The sequence below is a fragment of the Uloborus diversus genome, chromosome 4 (genome assembly GCF_026930045.1).
Source record: "Uloborus diversus isolate 005 chromosome 4, Udiv.v.3.1, whole genome shotgun sequence".
NCBI lineage: Eukaryota > Metazoa > Arthropoda > Arachnida > Araneae > Uloboridae > Uloborus > Uloborus diversus.
In genome coordinates this window covers 170,748,530-170,765,744 of record NC_072734.1, presented here as the reverse complement: position 1 = coordinate 170,765,744, position 17,215 = coordinate 170,748,530, and the positions used below count along the sequence as shown (strand labels likewise).

Here is a 17,215-nt window from a genome sequence, read left to right as displayed (position 1 = left end):
AAAAAATCATAATATAAAGCTTATTTCTGCATGGAGAGTAAAATTACTCAAACCGGCTATATAAAAGTAGTAGTAGTTTGGTATAGAGTATCTAAGCAGATTAGTAAGATCTATAAAAACTTATGCTTGAAAAGATAGGTCAAAGATGGCAAACTTGTACCCGTGAAGCACATTGTGATACGCAATGCAATTTCAGATGACACATGAGTTGATCATGTTGTTGTTTTGGTTATTAAACTGATAGGTCAATAGCTTATCTTTAAAAGAAATAGCTGAATTTAAAAATGGTGTTGTATGAACAAATAAATTTTCAAAACTAAATGTAAACAAAAAAAAGTATTATTGCAAGATCTGGATAACTGTAATGAAGATTTTTCAACAAAAACTGAAAATATTGATTTAACCGAATGTAACTTGTTGCCTAATTCTCTTATGTCGACGAATACAATGTTTGGAATTGGCTCTAACTAAAATTTTATATACAAACGCAAATAATTTTTCTACCTGAACCTGAAAAAGCATTATGTCGGCCAAGTTGGAACCAAATGGGAAATGTTCATGAGTACTAACTACAGAACCACTATTGTACCAATATGCTTCTCCACTGCAAAAGATGATGCTTGCCACGACACAGCATTGCAACTACTGCAAATAGCATGCATAATGCTATCGATCAATACCACTTCAGTCATCATATCGCAACTGTAACTATCACAGAGCCCTTTCTAAACATGGGAGGTTCATATCCCTGACCATTTACCTTATAACCACATAGAGGTAATGCAGTAGCAGATTTTAGGGGGGAGGGACAGGGGGCCAGTGCCTCCCCCAAGGATGAATTAATTTAACTATTTTATTTATTTTTTTAAAATTGATTTCTCTTTTGCATTTTTTAATATATATATATATTTAATTAAAAGAACACAAAACACACACAGCATATTTTGAATAAAAGCATTTTTGTTTACTAAAGAAGTAATACTTGAGTCAGAGCCCTAGAGTAGCAGAATACATTTAACTCACTGGTTTCGAATTCAAGGGGACGTACTGTCGCGATTCGTCCACTAATTCTTCTCTGGTCGAATCAATAATTAACATTTTTTAATAAAAAAATGTGTAGGCGCACCTAAAAGAGTCATTTTGATTCAGGAACCTATTGGTGAAATAATAGATTTCTTTTTCAGTTTTTCAAAAATGCAAAATGAAAGAAATCATATGGTAGTTTCTTGGCAAAACCTTGTCATGATTATTAATGGAAACAACATGTAGTATCAATATGTTACCTTAACTGTATCATGGCTTTAAAAACAAATCAGCAACTGCCTTGAAATTCACACATAAATACTTTCTGAATTCTTCAATGAAACTTATATGGTATGAAGTTATGATTTTCTTAATCAAGTAATATTTTGTAGTTAAAATATTAATTAATTTTCAATAAATCAAATGAGGTATGGGTTTATTTAATAACCTTGCTCTCATGTTATAAACATTATGACAATGTTCCTAATTAAAACCCCACTCATTGTAAAACATCTCAGTGACATATTGGGTACAGTATTTGATTGACTTGAAACGTTAAAAATGTTTTCGTCTACATTCAACATATATTAGTGCAGCATAATATTCATTGACCTAAATGAATTCTTTAAAAAAAAAATAATAATAAAGTCATGAAAACTATGTTATGAAAAATCGACTGTGGGGGAGGGGGGGATATTCAATTCTCCGGGTCCCTCGAAAAGATTTTTCTGTATCCCCCCTGAGGTAATGCATTTGTTTTTTAGAACCAGACAAAATTCAAGTAGCTGCTTTGAGAAATAATGCTGCAATGTAGTACTGATTTGTTGAGTAAGCTGCACTGATTTGTCTGATGTAACTGAGCTTAGTTTTATATTAGCAAATGCAAGGAAAGGGCCCTTTATTTAAATTTTTAGCATTTTCCTTCTTTTGACCACATAACGACATCAGTTTTGAAACAAAAAATTGCACTTCAATACAATGGATATTTACTAGAATAAAAAAAAAACACTATTGCCAAAGTATAAAACTCCAAATTAAATGTAAAAATTTTATTCATTTAATTAAATGCATATAACTGAAACGAAACTACGTAGCATGGCTTCGTGCTATTTGTTCTTTGAGCACTAATATACTTTGTCTTTGCTCAGGTGGTAAGGATGCAATCTGTTGGTCAGTCAACTGCAGCACTTGCATGATTAATGCAGCCTATAAGTAACAATAAATATATATAACTGATTACTTCACAATCATAATTTTAATAAATCTGCAAAAGTAAAAATAGCAAGATTTTCTGATTTGATATGCAGCTTAAATAAAGTAACAATTTTAAAAAAACTAAAACTGGTCAGTAATTGCTTTTAATTATGAACACAATATATACTTTTTGTTGTACTAGAAAAAGGGAAAAAAAATACCCATGCTGAAAATACTTATGATATTTGTTTTCATTAACACACTACATGATCAATATTATTGCAATTTGTTTTTCGTGCAAAAACACTGGAAAGACCATCATGGTTATATTTAAATGAAATCCTCATTTTACTAATCACTATGAGTTAAATAAATTACAGTTACTCCAGCATCGAAATTATAGTTCAAATACAATTTAAAATGGTCCAAGTGCATATTTGGTGTAATCAGTGATGTAAAATAAACTCTTTCTTTTTAATGGTAATACCCAAAATGGGTGTTTACCTGGGTATTTTTTCCCCGAGTACTCAATCCCACAAAATACCTACATTTGTGAATAACATGATATTGTATGAATACATAGAATATGTTGAGTGTAAAGAAAAGTTAAATGTTTAAACCTTCCAGACAATTTTTTAATTTAAAAGTGAAATAGTTAAGACAACTCATTTTTTTTTCCAAAATGAACAAATTGGATTTTTTCTTTTTTTTTTTTGAACATTTCTGTACATAAAGAACACAGTATTTTATATACCTACATACATATAAAGAAGAAAGAACTTGCATTGAAATATTATTTTTCATTTTTGGCAGTAAATTTGTACTTAAAAAGAGGAAATTGTTTTCAAGGGGTAAAATGAAAAATAGAATATTTTTCTGATGAAATTTTTTTCTATTTAATTCATCAAAAATATTTTTGATAAAATGAAAGAGCAAATAAAAGAATGAATGAATAACTGAAAATAAATATGTAAGTAATAAATAATAAATGATTGAATAGAAGAGTGAATAAATTAGAAAATAAGTAAATTAAATATTAAGAAATTTAAATTATTTTATTAATGAATACAAAAGGATTTTATAATTTAATGAATAAGTAAACCAAAATATTTTTTTCACTTTGACTTATGTGTACCTGATAAATTGTAGTAAACATTTAAAGCAAAGCATGTCCAATATTAACTAAATAAGTACTGCATAGAACTCAATACTTAAAATGTTAATTTCAAAACTATCATTTCATTACGATAAAAACTATATTTTTGATAACAACAAAATATTACAGTATATGTTTCAGGTTTTGAAAATGACTGGTATTATTACATACCTAGATCTTAAAAAGTTATTTACTTTTTGACTGGAATCAACTATATGTTTGAGAACATAGACAAAATGTTGCTAGATAGTGTTGCAAGCTGAAAATACTTCACCATTTTATTTTGCCCCGATATTTCACTTTATGCTACATTCCCCTGCCGTATCGTCGCCTCAGAGCAACAGTAAGACATCTAATCCCAGAAATAACACTAAGATGTCCTACTGTTGCTCTGAGGCGACGATATATAATATTAAATTTGTAGTTCAATATTAATAAGTTATGGAGAAATGCCTCTGTTTTGAAATGGGTGAGAAACTTAAATTTCAGATGCATGTCTCTCATTTAGAAAAGTTGAGTTAAACAAGAATACAAAAGTAAAGGTGAATTTTTATTTTATATTCGCTTAACAGTAGTAAGTAAAATGGCAAAAATCAAAACTTGAGCTAATTCAACAACGGGAAAAACTTGAGATATCATTCGCAATCTTTTACAATAGAAAAAAAAAATCAACTTATGATAAAATTTACTGTGCACCTTATATTCAAAATTTGCTTATTTCATATAAAATTGTATTGCTAAAAAAGAGGGCAAAAAGTATCAGTGTAATGAAATCAGAAGCATATTTTTAAATCAGACGAATTATTTTGAAATTTAAAAATAAAGTAAGATTTAGAGCTGTTCTAAACTGTAACATATTAGTTCTGATTTATGATAGAAAGGTTTCAATAAGTTATAATATAGTTTCAAATAATTTCTTGAATTATAGTTCTAATGATTAATGTGAAATGGATCATTGTATTGATAAGAGAAGAATAGGCAAATTTGAATAACAGAAAAACTTAATTAACTAGCACTTGTTTAACAATTATGTTAGTGATTGCAAACTAATAAAATTCATTACGGTTTTATACTGAGAGTTTTTGAATTTTACCCTTTCCCCTCCCTCTCCAAAAGAATTTCAGAATAACTATAATGACTTGAATGTCACATAGTTCAGTTTTTTAAAAAGAAATAGAAAGTTATCAGGTATTGCATATATAATATATATATAAAATTTTACCTTTTCTTGATCATGAGGAGCATTTGGATTACCAGGATGCATTATTTGGCGAGCAGAGTCCAGCGATGCAGCACTTGGTCCTACATTTAAAAGTGCTGGTGGAGGCACTCTAGTACTCTAAAATGTGAACAAATTGAATCAACCTACAATATGCATGTTACAAAACTAAGCTCTGGATATTTGATATAAAGAAAAGGTAATGAAAAGAAAATTATATTTACTGCAGTTAAAATATCTTACATAAATATTTATCAATATGCAATGGTAGAGCAATATAAACTGGATCCATCCAACTTCGCTCACCAGGTCACCTGGGTGACTAAAAAATACCTTGCCAACTAGTGTTTTTTTTAGAATAAGAATCTTTCAGAAGTTAAGTTACACTGAACTTTCCTGCAAACTGTGACAAATAATTTGTTTGGCACCTAAAAATTTGACCTGGCACCTAAGATTTTACAATTTTTCTCAGTCTTTTGATATTGATATATCTAAAATAAAAACTTTCAAAATACATAATAAAACTGTTGTTTCTGCATATAAAATGAAAAAAAGGGGGGGGGGTGGACTGTTTAAGAAAATTTCCTGAGTTGTATGGAAATTTAAGCCATAAAATAAAACACAATACGTTGTGAGTCATGTCTCTTTTTCCTTTTTGTACACAAACCTAGTTGTCATGCCCCCCCCCCCCCCCCCCAACCTTCTATAAAATACCCTCACATGAGATGCAAAATATTAAACAGCATTGGTACCCCAAAACACAGAACTTAACGAAACTGCCGTAATCATGAAATTTAATCAACATAATTTCACACCATAAGAAAAAAAATATGATATTTTATTTCAAAAAGGATCCTGGTAAAAATCAGTGCCCAGGAATTTTAAGAAGGTCATCAGAGCCTCATTGTTTTACTGAGTACCCGTTTTATCAAAATTAGATTCTTAAAATTAATATCATGGTGCAACAAATGTATCAGCATTCTTACTGAATGAATGAAAACAATGGGAAAAAATTAGTATTTTAATTTTGAAATCCGTCATATAAGTCTGGTTGTAATCAAGTTTTCTGGGGAGAAAATATGACAAAAACTACATTCAGGACATTCCTCACATTATAAGGTGTAAAACATTTTAACTATTAATTATCCTTGACAAAATGCAAAAGATAAGTGGCCAGGGTTTCTAAAAATATTTGAAAATATAAGAACATATATTAAAACACAAAAATGCACATCTTGTAAATATTTAAAAATTACAACAAATGAAGGCACAGTAAAAAAGAATGATACAAAATTTCTAAGAATTTTGTAATTTAAAAAAATCTACTTTGAATGCTACAAAGTTTTTTTTAATTTTGAAATACCTACTGGATAATTTCTAGTTTAGAATTTTGTTTTTAAGAATACTTGAAACCAAAAAAATTTCCACATTTTTTTATATACTTCAGCACATTAATCTTTTCAAATTATAGTCGCCAATTACTGCTGAAACAACAGTCGTTCTAATTCACCTCTTAGAGTTTTTAAAACGTTAGAAGAAATAAGAAAGTACAATTGAAATGACAAGAAATAAAATCATTTACTGTCATAGCTGCTTTTCTAGGATCTTCAACACGAACAGGGGCAGGGATATTCTGTCCTTCATAAGCAGTCCTTGGATCCACATTTGGAGGACGTGATTTTTCCATTGGTATTCCTGGTGGTGCTCTGTTCATAGCAGAACCACGGAATCTCGGATCAAACGGGCGATTATCGGGAATCCCCCCCATGGTTCTCATATCTTGATCCCCTACTAGCTGGCGCATGTCCTTGTCCCCAGAGAGCATGGGCAATGACCTCATGTCTCTATCGGTGGCATGAAGACGCAAGTCACGATCACCCAGTACTCGGAGATCTGGAAATGAAAACAAACACCAAAGGTATAATTTTTAAAAGTAAGTTAATTGCATTTTAAAGGAATATTAAATTGAATTTATTACATGCTCAATCTATTAGCACACATTTTACACATTTACAGGTACATTTGCACTTTAATTCTGGAATTTAAAACTTTGTCTTCTAATTTTCACATCATTGAAAAAAGAAAAAGGAATCATTATGAATAATAATATGAAGTGTCAACCTCTATTTCTTTTTCCCCTTTCAATCTTAAAAATACTGATTTGCATATATTGTGGGTGTGACTGTACAATCATACCCACAACATGTACAGAACATTATTTTTAAGTACAAAAAAAGCTTTTGTAGTGTTGATACTGTATGTTATAATACATAATAGTTCCTTATTCTCATATATGTATATATATATATATATATATATATATATATATAATGACCAATGATCGAGTAACGCATCTGACGTCACCAACAATGAAACTCGAGCCATGGTATGATAATATTTTTTTGGTAATGTTTGACATGCAGGGAAATGCTTTATTTTGACAAAGCTGAACTGTATCTGGTCACTTAACCATTTTACTGGTAAGAGTAACTTAAGGAGAATGAAGAAACGAGAAAGTGGTCAACAATGAACGCCATTTATTGGAGTTTAGGGTTCATCCACTGGTGTTAGGGTTAAAATTTCAACTATCAAAATATCAGCAGACATGCAATGACTTTGTTCAAATGTAGAAGCAATTTTCACCCGTCATACCTTGACGGGCTATTTTCTAGTATGCAAATAGATTCAAACTGAAGAGAAAAGTTTAAAATTCTGGGAATAAAGAGCTATTACATACGTAAAATTCACTCATGCAAATAGATTGGGCATGCAGTTTCATAAACTGTTATGTTAACAGAAAAATTAAAATAACAATCAGGGACTTTATGACTTCACTGAATGTATTTACTGTAGAAGCTCTTGAGGCGACATCTATTTCTACATTTATCTATGCGTCTATCTGTTTCTCTGTAATTATTAGCAGGGTTTCTGCTATGGTCGCATTTTTCGCAGAATACAAAAACACTATTTCAATTGCGAAAATAAAGCAAAGCATTTTCACTTTTTTGCTCAAATAAAAGTAAGTTAATTTAAAAAAAAAGAAACAACGTATGATCCAAGAGAATAGGCAAGCATGGCAATAGTCAACTTAGTATTTTTTTAAATCTTAGTTACGATGCTTAAACTACTCTTAAGTTAAACAAGTCTTATCCGGCATTATGTCCGGCCCTATTTCTGCATTATTAAGAGGAGGCGACTACAACGTTCTAAAAACCAAAGGTGTTTTCCTAATGGTAAGCATAATCCAAGATTCTTTATTTTACATTAAAAAAAAAAAAAAAGCTGCTGCACTTATTTCTTTAAAGATGTCGTAGATGAAATTTGAATTTTTTTTCCCCTAACAGGAGATGAAACACACTGAGCCATTTAGACAGATATAAGAACATGTAACATTTTAGCATTTTGTGAAAACTTTTCTCCCAAGTTTAGCTTTTATACTAAAGAACTTTTAAAGGCAGCCTAAACTCTGATTATAACCAGGGCTTTATAATTATTGTAATACTAAGATTATTAGATGAAATATGATACACTAATAACTGGATGCCTCACTTTCCAAATTGATTAACTCCATAAAACAAAAAGTCGAGAAAAATAATGAAGAAGATAGCGTTATCCATAGGAGTGAGTAGACCCTTGTGTTACATTTTCGATCATCACATGATTAGAAATGCACAGAACCAAAACTTTAATATAAATTCACATGCTAAGCATTGATAAAGCACTATTAAAGCAGAAATGATGTTTTTTTTTTAAAGTGGAGTTAATCGATTTGGTAATTGAAGCACTCAATTATTAGTCTATACCTGCTCATTGTGGTAAAACAAAGTTAATTTCAAGTTGTTTTTCCTATCAAGCTATTAACTTCAAAAGCATATCTTAATCCCTCTCAAGAAAATGAATATTTTGTGCCACTAGGCGCGTGTTGTTGACACCAACCTCTTGATAATTCAACACCCTTTAAAGTACGCTTGCCAGACGTTCCCGCTTTCAGACAAAGTCCTGGTGTCCCGACTGGTTTACTTCACGTCCCGGTAAAAGATTTGATAAGGGGTGACAGTTCCAATACTAAAATACTAGTTCTATGGAAGGATTCAATTGGAGAAGTTGGTTGCTAGAGAGAAAGTCATATTTGAATCCTATGAACCTTTTGCCTAATTTGAAGTTTGGCATCCAGCACCAATGTGCAGTTCAACCTCCTTCATCTGGAATTGTGAAGTCTCCTTAAAAGTAGGCTTTCCAGATTTCTGAGATGCTCAACTGGAATGCTGACCCCCCTCTTGCTCAAACTGTTTGCTTGGGTGACAAAAAAGTCTCAAAAGAATTAACTGTGAAGGATTGATTCGAATACTTATTTTGTCATTCGTAACACTGACATGTAAAATTATTTCCGGATTTGCTTGTGAAGACTTTTACAACAAGATTCAAACCAAAAAAGACTTTAGAAAAAATGTCCTAGCCAATGGAAAGTATAAATGTAAATATAATTAAAATTTTTATTCCTTATTCCAAGTTTCTTTTTTTACAATAGTAACTTATAAATATTAATGTGTTTAAAATAAAATGTTTAAATTTATCTACTTTATTTTTAACTTTAAAAATCAGCCAAGGATATGGACCTTTTTGAAAGCCCACCACTTGGAGAGCAAGAGGGGGGTTTGCATTCCGGTTGAACATCTCAGAAATCTGGCAAGCCTACTTTTAAGGAGACTTCACAATTCCAGATGAAGGAGGTTGAACTGCACATTAGTGCTGGATGCCAAACTTCAAATTAGGCAAAAGGTTCAAAGGATTCAAATATGGCTTTCTCCCAAGCAACCAATTTCTCCAATTGAATCCTTCCATAATACTAGTATTTTAGTATCAGAATTTACGTACCTGGTCTATATCCTCAAAAATACTAAAAATATGTTAATCTCTCTAGAATTCAATAAAATTTCCTATTTAAGAAACAAATAATTGCCGTAAAAACATTAATCACTCATCTATTCCATTTAACTAAATTGATTTACAACTTTTAATCCACTTAGAAATCTTAAGGGAAGCCTAGTGGCGGCGCTTCATGTTTCCATGGCGCAGATCCGAGTTGGATTCCCTGGTTGGGCATGATCAACTCAGCCCTTCATTGGATAAATGAAATGAGTGCCAAGTGTGCTTGGGAAATAAGCATTGGGTTTCCTCATTCGGCTGACCACCAAATTGGAACATCAGCCTTGCACCTCAGAGCATGTGTTTACGAAAAATTATATGGGCACAGTAGGGCTTTGCCCCCATGGGCTGTAGCACCACTGAGGTTAGTAGAGACCTTAAGATACTTTTTGTGGTGCAATTCAGGATTGTGATCTGTAGTTTGAATACCAATGGACTATTGCATTGAATAATAGTGAAATTGTAAATTTTAAAATTCATTATTCTCCGTTTCATGCATTCTACATAAGCTTTCATCAAATGATGGTTGTTTTACAATATGCTTGCAAGTGGTTTGCATTATTAGGTCAATCAATCAAAAGAAATTGATTTAAAAGAGCTAACCTTGGTCTCCAAATGAGCCAAGCATGCTCATAGATGAGCCAGGCATAACTGGCATTATAGGTGGTCTTTCAATAGGCAAAGGCAGCCTTGCCATTGGGACAGGTGCAGGCCGTAGCATCTGAGCCATGGGATTAATTGGTGGCGGTACAGGACTTGGTTCAACTGTATAAAATATTACGATGTCAGAACAAAAGTATTTTCAAAACAGTTTTCATGAAATACATTATAATAAAATTCATTATTTAAATAGAGGATAGATTCATGTCTTTATCTTTCCCTAATGATAAAATGAGCACTGCTCAATTTAAAAGAATAACAAGTCAAAAACATCAAACACAAATGTAAGTTTCCATAAAGAGTACATTGAATGCTTTTCACTGGTAAAAATATTTAAAAAATAAATTATATTAAATTAGAGAAAAAAGGAAGGCAAAGATATTTAACTGTAGACATTTTCTACAACTTACTTAATATTTGTATTCATAAGAAAGTTGTCAGGCCACTAATTTAAAAATCGTAACATAAAAATACTCATGCTATTAGGAATTTCAAACTTTTTTTTTTTTTTTTTTTTTTTGTATATTTGATGAATTAATCCACTTTTAAATGTTTGGAGTGTTCATTTTAAAAATTACGAACAAATAGAATGTTATGTACTAAAATGCCACTATTTAACTAATAGCTACAGGCAAAATTAAAGTACAGAGTAATCCAAAAGCCATGACACATGTAATTGAATATTTTATTTTAAAAATACTAATAATTTTAAATACAAACTGTTGGTAACACTGTACTTTTTTTTGGAATCACAGTTTATTTTTATTTTCATCGTACACTTTCTGTATCTTTTGTTTGTAGCGCGGTCAAAATGGATTTTTTCCAGAATTAGGATTTTTTTTTCTAAATGCAAACTCTTTTCAGGGCTGATAAGAGGCCATGCCAACCTAGTCAAAAACTAGGGGAACAGCCATTGGAGGGGTCTGGTTTGGAGTCGGAGCAGTATAAGTTTTATTGAGGAAGAGGCTGGCGACCAAACTCAAAAGGGGCCCGCATTGGCTCTCAGCAGCCCTGAATCTTTTCATGATTAAAGCACGGATTTCCCAGGGACCCAATTCTCATATTCTGACTGCTAACATGAACTGTGAGATGAAATGACAAGGCTTCATCTGTAAAGAACACAGAATTAACTTTTTCAGTTCCATTTCCATCAACACTGACTTATATTTTAATTTGATCGGGAGCTTTCAATTCCTGAATAACACGAACATGATACACATAAAACTCAAATTTCTTCAGAGTCCTGTGAGAAGATTTTCAAATGATGGTGAATATGTTCAAACAGGAGATCATTCCGGTAGCGAGGAGAGGGTTATCTGGTCTCTCCTACAGGATTTTAGGCATTGAATCGTATAGGGGGGGGGGTTAATCAGTAATGGTTGTTAATGGGGTTGGTCATTATACAGAGGTGACATTCATAGAAGTTTAACTGTAGTGTGTTGCATGATCCAATAAAAATTTTGGGTTAAAGTTATTTTTATTACACTTTTGATTCAGTAGGGTCATTCCATGTCAAGTGATCCAAAATTTGGGAAATTTTTTCCCTCACCCTTTTGTATTTCTTTGAAATTTCGCTCATCGATTGTACCCTTTGAGGTAATCAAAAGTCCAAATTTTTAGATTTTTATCTCTATTATTTTTTTATTTATGACACTTTGATTTTTCGAAAAACCCGCTTTTTTTCATGGATGCTTGAACATAAAATGGACGATAACTCAGCATCAAATATAGATAGAAAGATTTGGTAAAAAGCATTTTAAAGTACATTAGTTGCTGTTAAATGGGATATGCAACATGACTAATTTCAAAAAAAATTTAATTTTTAAAAAATGAAATTTAAATTTTAAATTTAAATTTCTCAAAAAAGGTATAATGAATTTTTTTTAAAAAATTCTCAAAAATTTGTGTGTATTTTATCTTCATTTGTGCAAAGTTTCAAGTTGGGATCTCAATGGGATCATATTTTTATGAATTTTTAAATAAAATTTGACTTATGAAATAATGACATTTTTCAGATTCCAACTAGTTAAATATGGGGTTCTCTCACTGGGGATGGTCTAGTAAGTAGTAATTGATCATAACTATGCTTGAAATGAGCTGACGTGAATTTGTAAATTGGCAAGCACCCCCCCCCCCCCCCCCCGCACCACCACTTTTATTTATTTTTTTTATTTTTTTTTTCAAAACTATTTTCAAAATGTAAAAAATAAATAAATGAATAAAAAACCAAAATGAATAGTAAACTTATTAAAAATTGGTAAATATTCTTCTTTAAAGTAAGAAAATGACCCCTTCCCCCGGGCCACCACTTTTATTATTTTTTTTCCAAAACTATTTTTAAAATGTAAAAAATAAATAAATAAATAGAATAAAACAAAATGAATAGAAAACATATTAAAAGTTGGTAAATGTTCTTCTTTAAAGCAAGACAAAGTACATTACCCCCCCCCCCCCTCACATTCACTCACACATACGATTAACACTATACTAGTATCACGCTTCACCTGATGCTTTTTTTTTTCAGACCAAGTGTTTCTTTTTCAGTCCGAACTTCACAAAGTGTACTTGATTATTTCACTATCTGATAAGGAAAGTTATGATTCATTTCGTCCCTTACCTCTGCACCAACTTTCAAATTTGGATGGAGGAAAGAAATAGTTTTCCCCAAGATCACAGCAAAATAGGAGTGTTTCCCCCCGTGTTGTTTCATTCTTTTTACACCAAACTAAAAATAAATCTAAGTATCAGGTCATATGTCTGTCCACATAAAACTGTCTTTCAACAACATTTGGAGTGCAGCTGTTTTTTCTTTTCTTTAATGCTAGTTTTCTTTTAATTTCACTTGTAAATGAGAGCAATGCAGCGAGATCTATTTATACATATATTAAAAGCAGTTATATATCAAACAAATTTTGCTAATTTGAGCATAACCTTCCATGTTGTTATGTTTCATTCCAGATTGCCCCCTCCCCCTACCGTCTCACTTTCCGAAAGAAAAAAAAGCTGCAAATGAGTTCAGTTTTTCTGACTTTTATTTTTTATGACCCCCCCCCCCCATTTATAAGCTTTAGTCACTACTGATGTTTAGCAGCGTGCGTCCCAGTTTATTATGGTTATAACTCTTACGTGCCGGCTTTTTTTTAAATACAGTTTTGAAAAAAAAAAAAAAAAGATAAAAAGTGGTTGTGTGGCAGAGGGGGGTACTAATCTACAAAGTCATGTCAGTTCATTTCAAGCATAGTCATGATCAATTACTACTTACTAGACCATCCCCAGTAAAAGAACCCCATATTTAACTAGTTAGAATCTGAAAAATGTCATTATTTCATAAGTCAAATTTTATTTAAAAATTCATAAAAATATGATCCCATTGAGATCCCAACTTGAAACTTTGCACAAATAAAGATAAAATACACACAAATTTTTGAGAATTTTTTTTAAAAAATTCATAATACCTTTCCTGAGAAATATAAATTTAAAATTTAAATTTCATTTTTTAAAAATTAAAATTTTTTTGAAATTAGTCATGTTGCATATCCCATTAAACAGCAACTAATGTACTTTAAAATGCTTTTTACCAAATCTTTCTATCTATATTTGGTGCTGAGTTATCGTCCATTTTATGTTCAAGCATCCATGAAAAAAAGCGGGTTTTTCGAAAAATCAAAGTGTCATAAATAAAAAAATAATAGAGATAAAAATCTAAAAATTTGGACTTTTGATTACCTCAAAGGGTACAATCGATGAGCCAAATTTCAAAGAAATACAAAAAGGTGAGGGAAAAAACTTTGGATCACATGGAATGACCCAGTAGAAAAACTTTTATGTAATCTAGACAGCAAATATTTGATAAAACACATAAATTGCACTAAGTAATGTGATCATTATTTCAACTCATAGCATAGTTCAGCTATTTCATGCAGCATTGGAAATGACATTAAAAAAAATTAGAACAAAATATCTTTAGAAACCGTTCATATTTCTGAATCAGATAATATTTGTTCCAATGATCCAAGATAATTAGAATGTGAATTAAAACTGTTTTTAACTAATCTCATGCTAAAATTCAGGTAAGCATTCAAGTAGAAATTCACTGTTGATCACGGTCATTGTAGAACAATGCTTTTATTAAAATTTGTAGCGTGAAGAAAATCATTCAGAAGAGAGATTATGAAGAAATAAAATTCTGGCTTTTGTTTTGAGGCTTTTCCTGTAATCCGGAGATTAAAAATGTTTCCTTTTTGGTTATTTTTCCGCAATACTTGGCATAACTTTTATTTTCGAGGTAGACCATGCAAAGTCAGGCCATGCAGCTAGTAAAAAAATAAAAGAATAAAAAATGCTAGACAGCCCACAAAATTTCTTTGCTTAGAACATTCTACACATGATACTTTTGAAGCTTAAGAAATAATTACCTGCTGGAAATGTTGCTGGAGTGTCAGACACACTTGGGGTTGACTATAGAAGATAAAATTTTATTAGCTTCACTGTTGCACATTGTACCATACACAAACATATCAGAATCTTAAAACAGAACAAATATCATAGCAGTTTTTCTCATTATACCCAAGGAAGTCACTTATCTGTGTACATAAACCCATGAGCCCCCAATACATTCCATTGTTAAAAATAAAATAGTATAATTTTGTTCATACCTTTGGGAACACTAACTAGTAAAAATGAAAATGTGTTTTAACTTGCAAGTTATACCATCACATACTGTTTCAATTATTAATTTCTAAAATTTGTTTTGTTAAACTCCATGAAAAATCCCCAGGCTGCCACTGCATTACACCACATTACTTTTTCGCCTACTAAACAGTAGGGATGCAAAAATTATTCATTGAAGGTGATACTGCTAGATCAATCAATTGTAAAATTGATCCAACTACATTTGTAAAGAGAAAAACAAGGAAAATGTCAGTTTGAACCAGAAAAGCTGCAGCCCACATTATTAAAACAGAGCTTGAAACATATTTGATGCTCTTACCCGGGGACAAAAATGATTTCATAAAAAAAAACTTAACATGAAGGGAAAAAAAAGTGATAAAGAGTAGCCATTTTCTAGCAAGAATATTAGACTTTGCAAGTTAAAAGTAAATAATAAATTTCATCAAAATCATAAACTTTTATTTAATTAAATAGCACAGGATAAAAAGATTATTTTTGCTTTTTGCCACATTGTAGCATAAAAACATTTGTTGTTAATACTAACAGGGAGGGAAGGGGGGGGGGGGGGAAATAGGAATACAGAATTCTTAGCATTCCTCTAAATCTCTTTTTTTTTCTTCTTTTTTTTTTAAGTAAAAAAGCAAAGGATTTACTTTCCTTTACATTGCTATGATTTTTTTTTTCTACCAATGCTACTTATTTTACGAAAATTGTAAAACTCTTATTCCAACTTCTTCTGTAAAAAAAGGGGGGGGGGGGTAAATATGCCTTGGTTCTGGTCGCTTCTTTGCTACGAATGAATGAAGGCTAAGTCACTCTGAGCATCACCAGCTTCAGAATCTCTTATTTCTTCACCCATTATACTTGTGCATGTGAAACCTTACAAGCTTTCATTCTTACTACATTTTCAACCTTTCATTTGCCTTTTTTTTTTCAAATTTCATTAACATGAAAAGCGCCTTAAGTTGCATTTCTTCTCCTTCAACTGCTTTTCTGTGATTTTTTGCTTTCTTTCTTTTATTTTCTTTTTCCTACTTCGCCTTTTTCGAGAGGAAAATAATTAGAAAATCCTTTGGACTGCTTGCTCTACATGGTAACAGAATGATACTGCTGATAAACACATATCAGTACACAATTTATCAGATGCCTTTTTAAACCTCTGACACAAAAAGGAAGGAGGTTATTAGTTTGATGTATCTGTCTGTGGTACTCTAGCCCCTAAAAGGATGGACAGATTTTGAAAACAAAATTTGTTTGAAAGGAGAGTTGATCGAGAGTGTTCTTAGCTAAGTTGCATCTTTGGATGACATTAATTAACGAAGATATTAATTAAAAACCTCTAAAAGGGTTTTTAATGATTCTTGCAGTGAGAACATAGTTAAAAACTTTAAAATTTAATACCAAAATAAAGAGATTTTTTTTCCGCGTCTGATAGAATGTGTTTGGAACTTCCATCTTACGTAGAATTTAAGTTATAACATTTTTTACAAGAAGATTTTAATAACGGCTAAGCTTTTATTCATGCGATTGCTAACCGACTTCATTGTAGGCCGACAAGGAAATAAAACGCAATGATTTAAAATTTGTATCTGTTGCCAGTTTCTATTTTTCAACAAACAAAAGACTTTAATTGATTTTTAATAGTACAAGGCCTTTAAAAGGATTTTCACTTTTCTCTCTTGATTCTACATTTGAGACTCAGTCGGTTTTTTTTTTAATTTTTAATTTTAGTTACTTGTTTATATAAATATAAGTTTGCATCTTTTGCATTGAGAAAGATGTTCCTTGTAATTTGATACCCATGCGTGCAATATTTTTCACTATTTTGAGCACATCCCATTGATTTTGATTTTTAATATTTCAGCACATTGCAATATGTTTCATTTTTTCACCCTCTTGCAGCTGGAACACGCCCACTTAATGTTGAACTCCAAAGCATGTTTAAACTTTGGCCAAGATGGTTAACATTGATAATGCTTCGAAAATTATCTTTTCTTAGTTACTGAATTTAAACAACACAGATGATACTATATAACCATACTATTAATGATACTTATCAACTTAATGGTGTCATTCAATGTAACAACACGCCTTTAACATCTCAGGAAGAGTTGAGTTTTTACACTTTTATAGATCAATAACAAATTAAATTGTAAACAGTAGACCCTGATTTTAAGCGGGTTTATTTTATGCGGTTAAAGATTTGACACATTTATCTTATTTTAAGAGAATGAATTTCGGTTTTATGCGGATGCGGTAGTGCAAACAGATAAAATTTTCCCCTCTTTCAAAATCCAAAAGATTGCAGATTACGAGTAATCAACTGCATTTTGGCGTGCTAATAATCGAGCTTGGGCCACTGGAGA

At 31.2% G+C, this 17,215-nt stretch overlaps 1 protein-coding gene across 1 annotated transcript in view; it reads right to left on the bottom strand.

Annotated features, from left to right (window-relative positions):
- Window positions 1-2,101: 2,101 nt before the first annotated feature.
- The window catches only part of LOC129221128 (cleavage stimulation factor subunit 2-like), a 39,070-nt gene continuing 23,956 nt past the window's right edge, over window positions 2,102-17,215 (bottom strand). The window contains exons 8-12 of the mRNA XM_054855573.1: window positions 14,594-14,636; window positions 10,122-10,283; window positions 6,175-6,485; window positions 4,596-4,712; window positions 2,102-2,229 (exon numbers count right to left, since the gene is read on the bottom strand). Coding sequence (XP_054711548.1) covers window positions 2,110-2,229; window positions 4,596-4,712; window positions 6,175-6,485; window positions 10,122-10,283; window positions 14,594-14,636 — 753 coding nt within the window. The 3' untranslated portion in view covers window positions 2,102-2,109. The remainder of the gene's footprint in view (window positions 2,230-4,595; window positions 4,713-6,174; window positions 6,486-10,121; window positions 10,284-14,593; window positions 14,637-17,215) is intronic.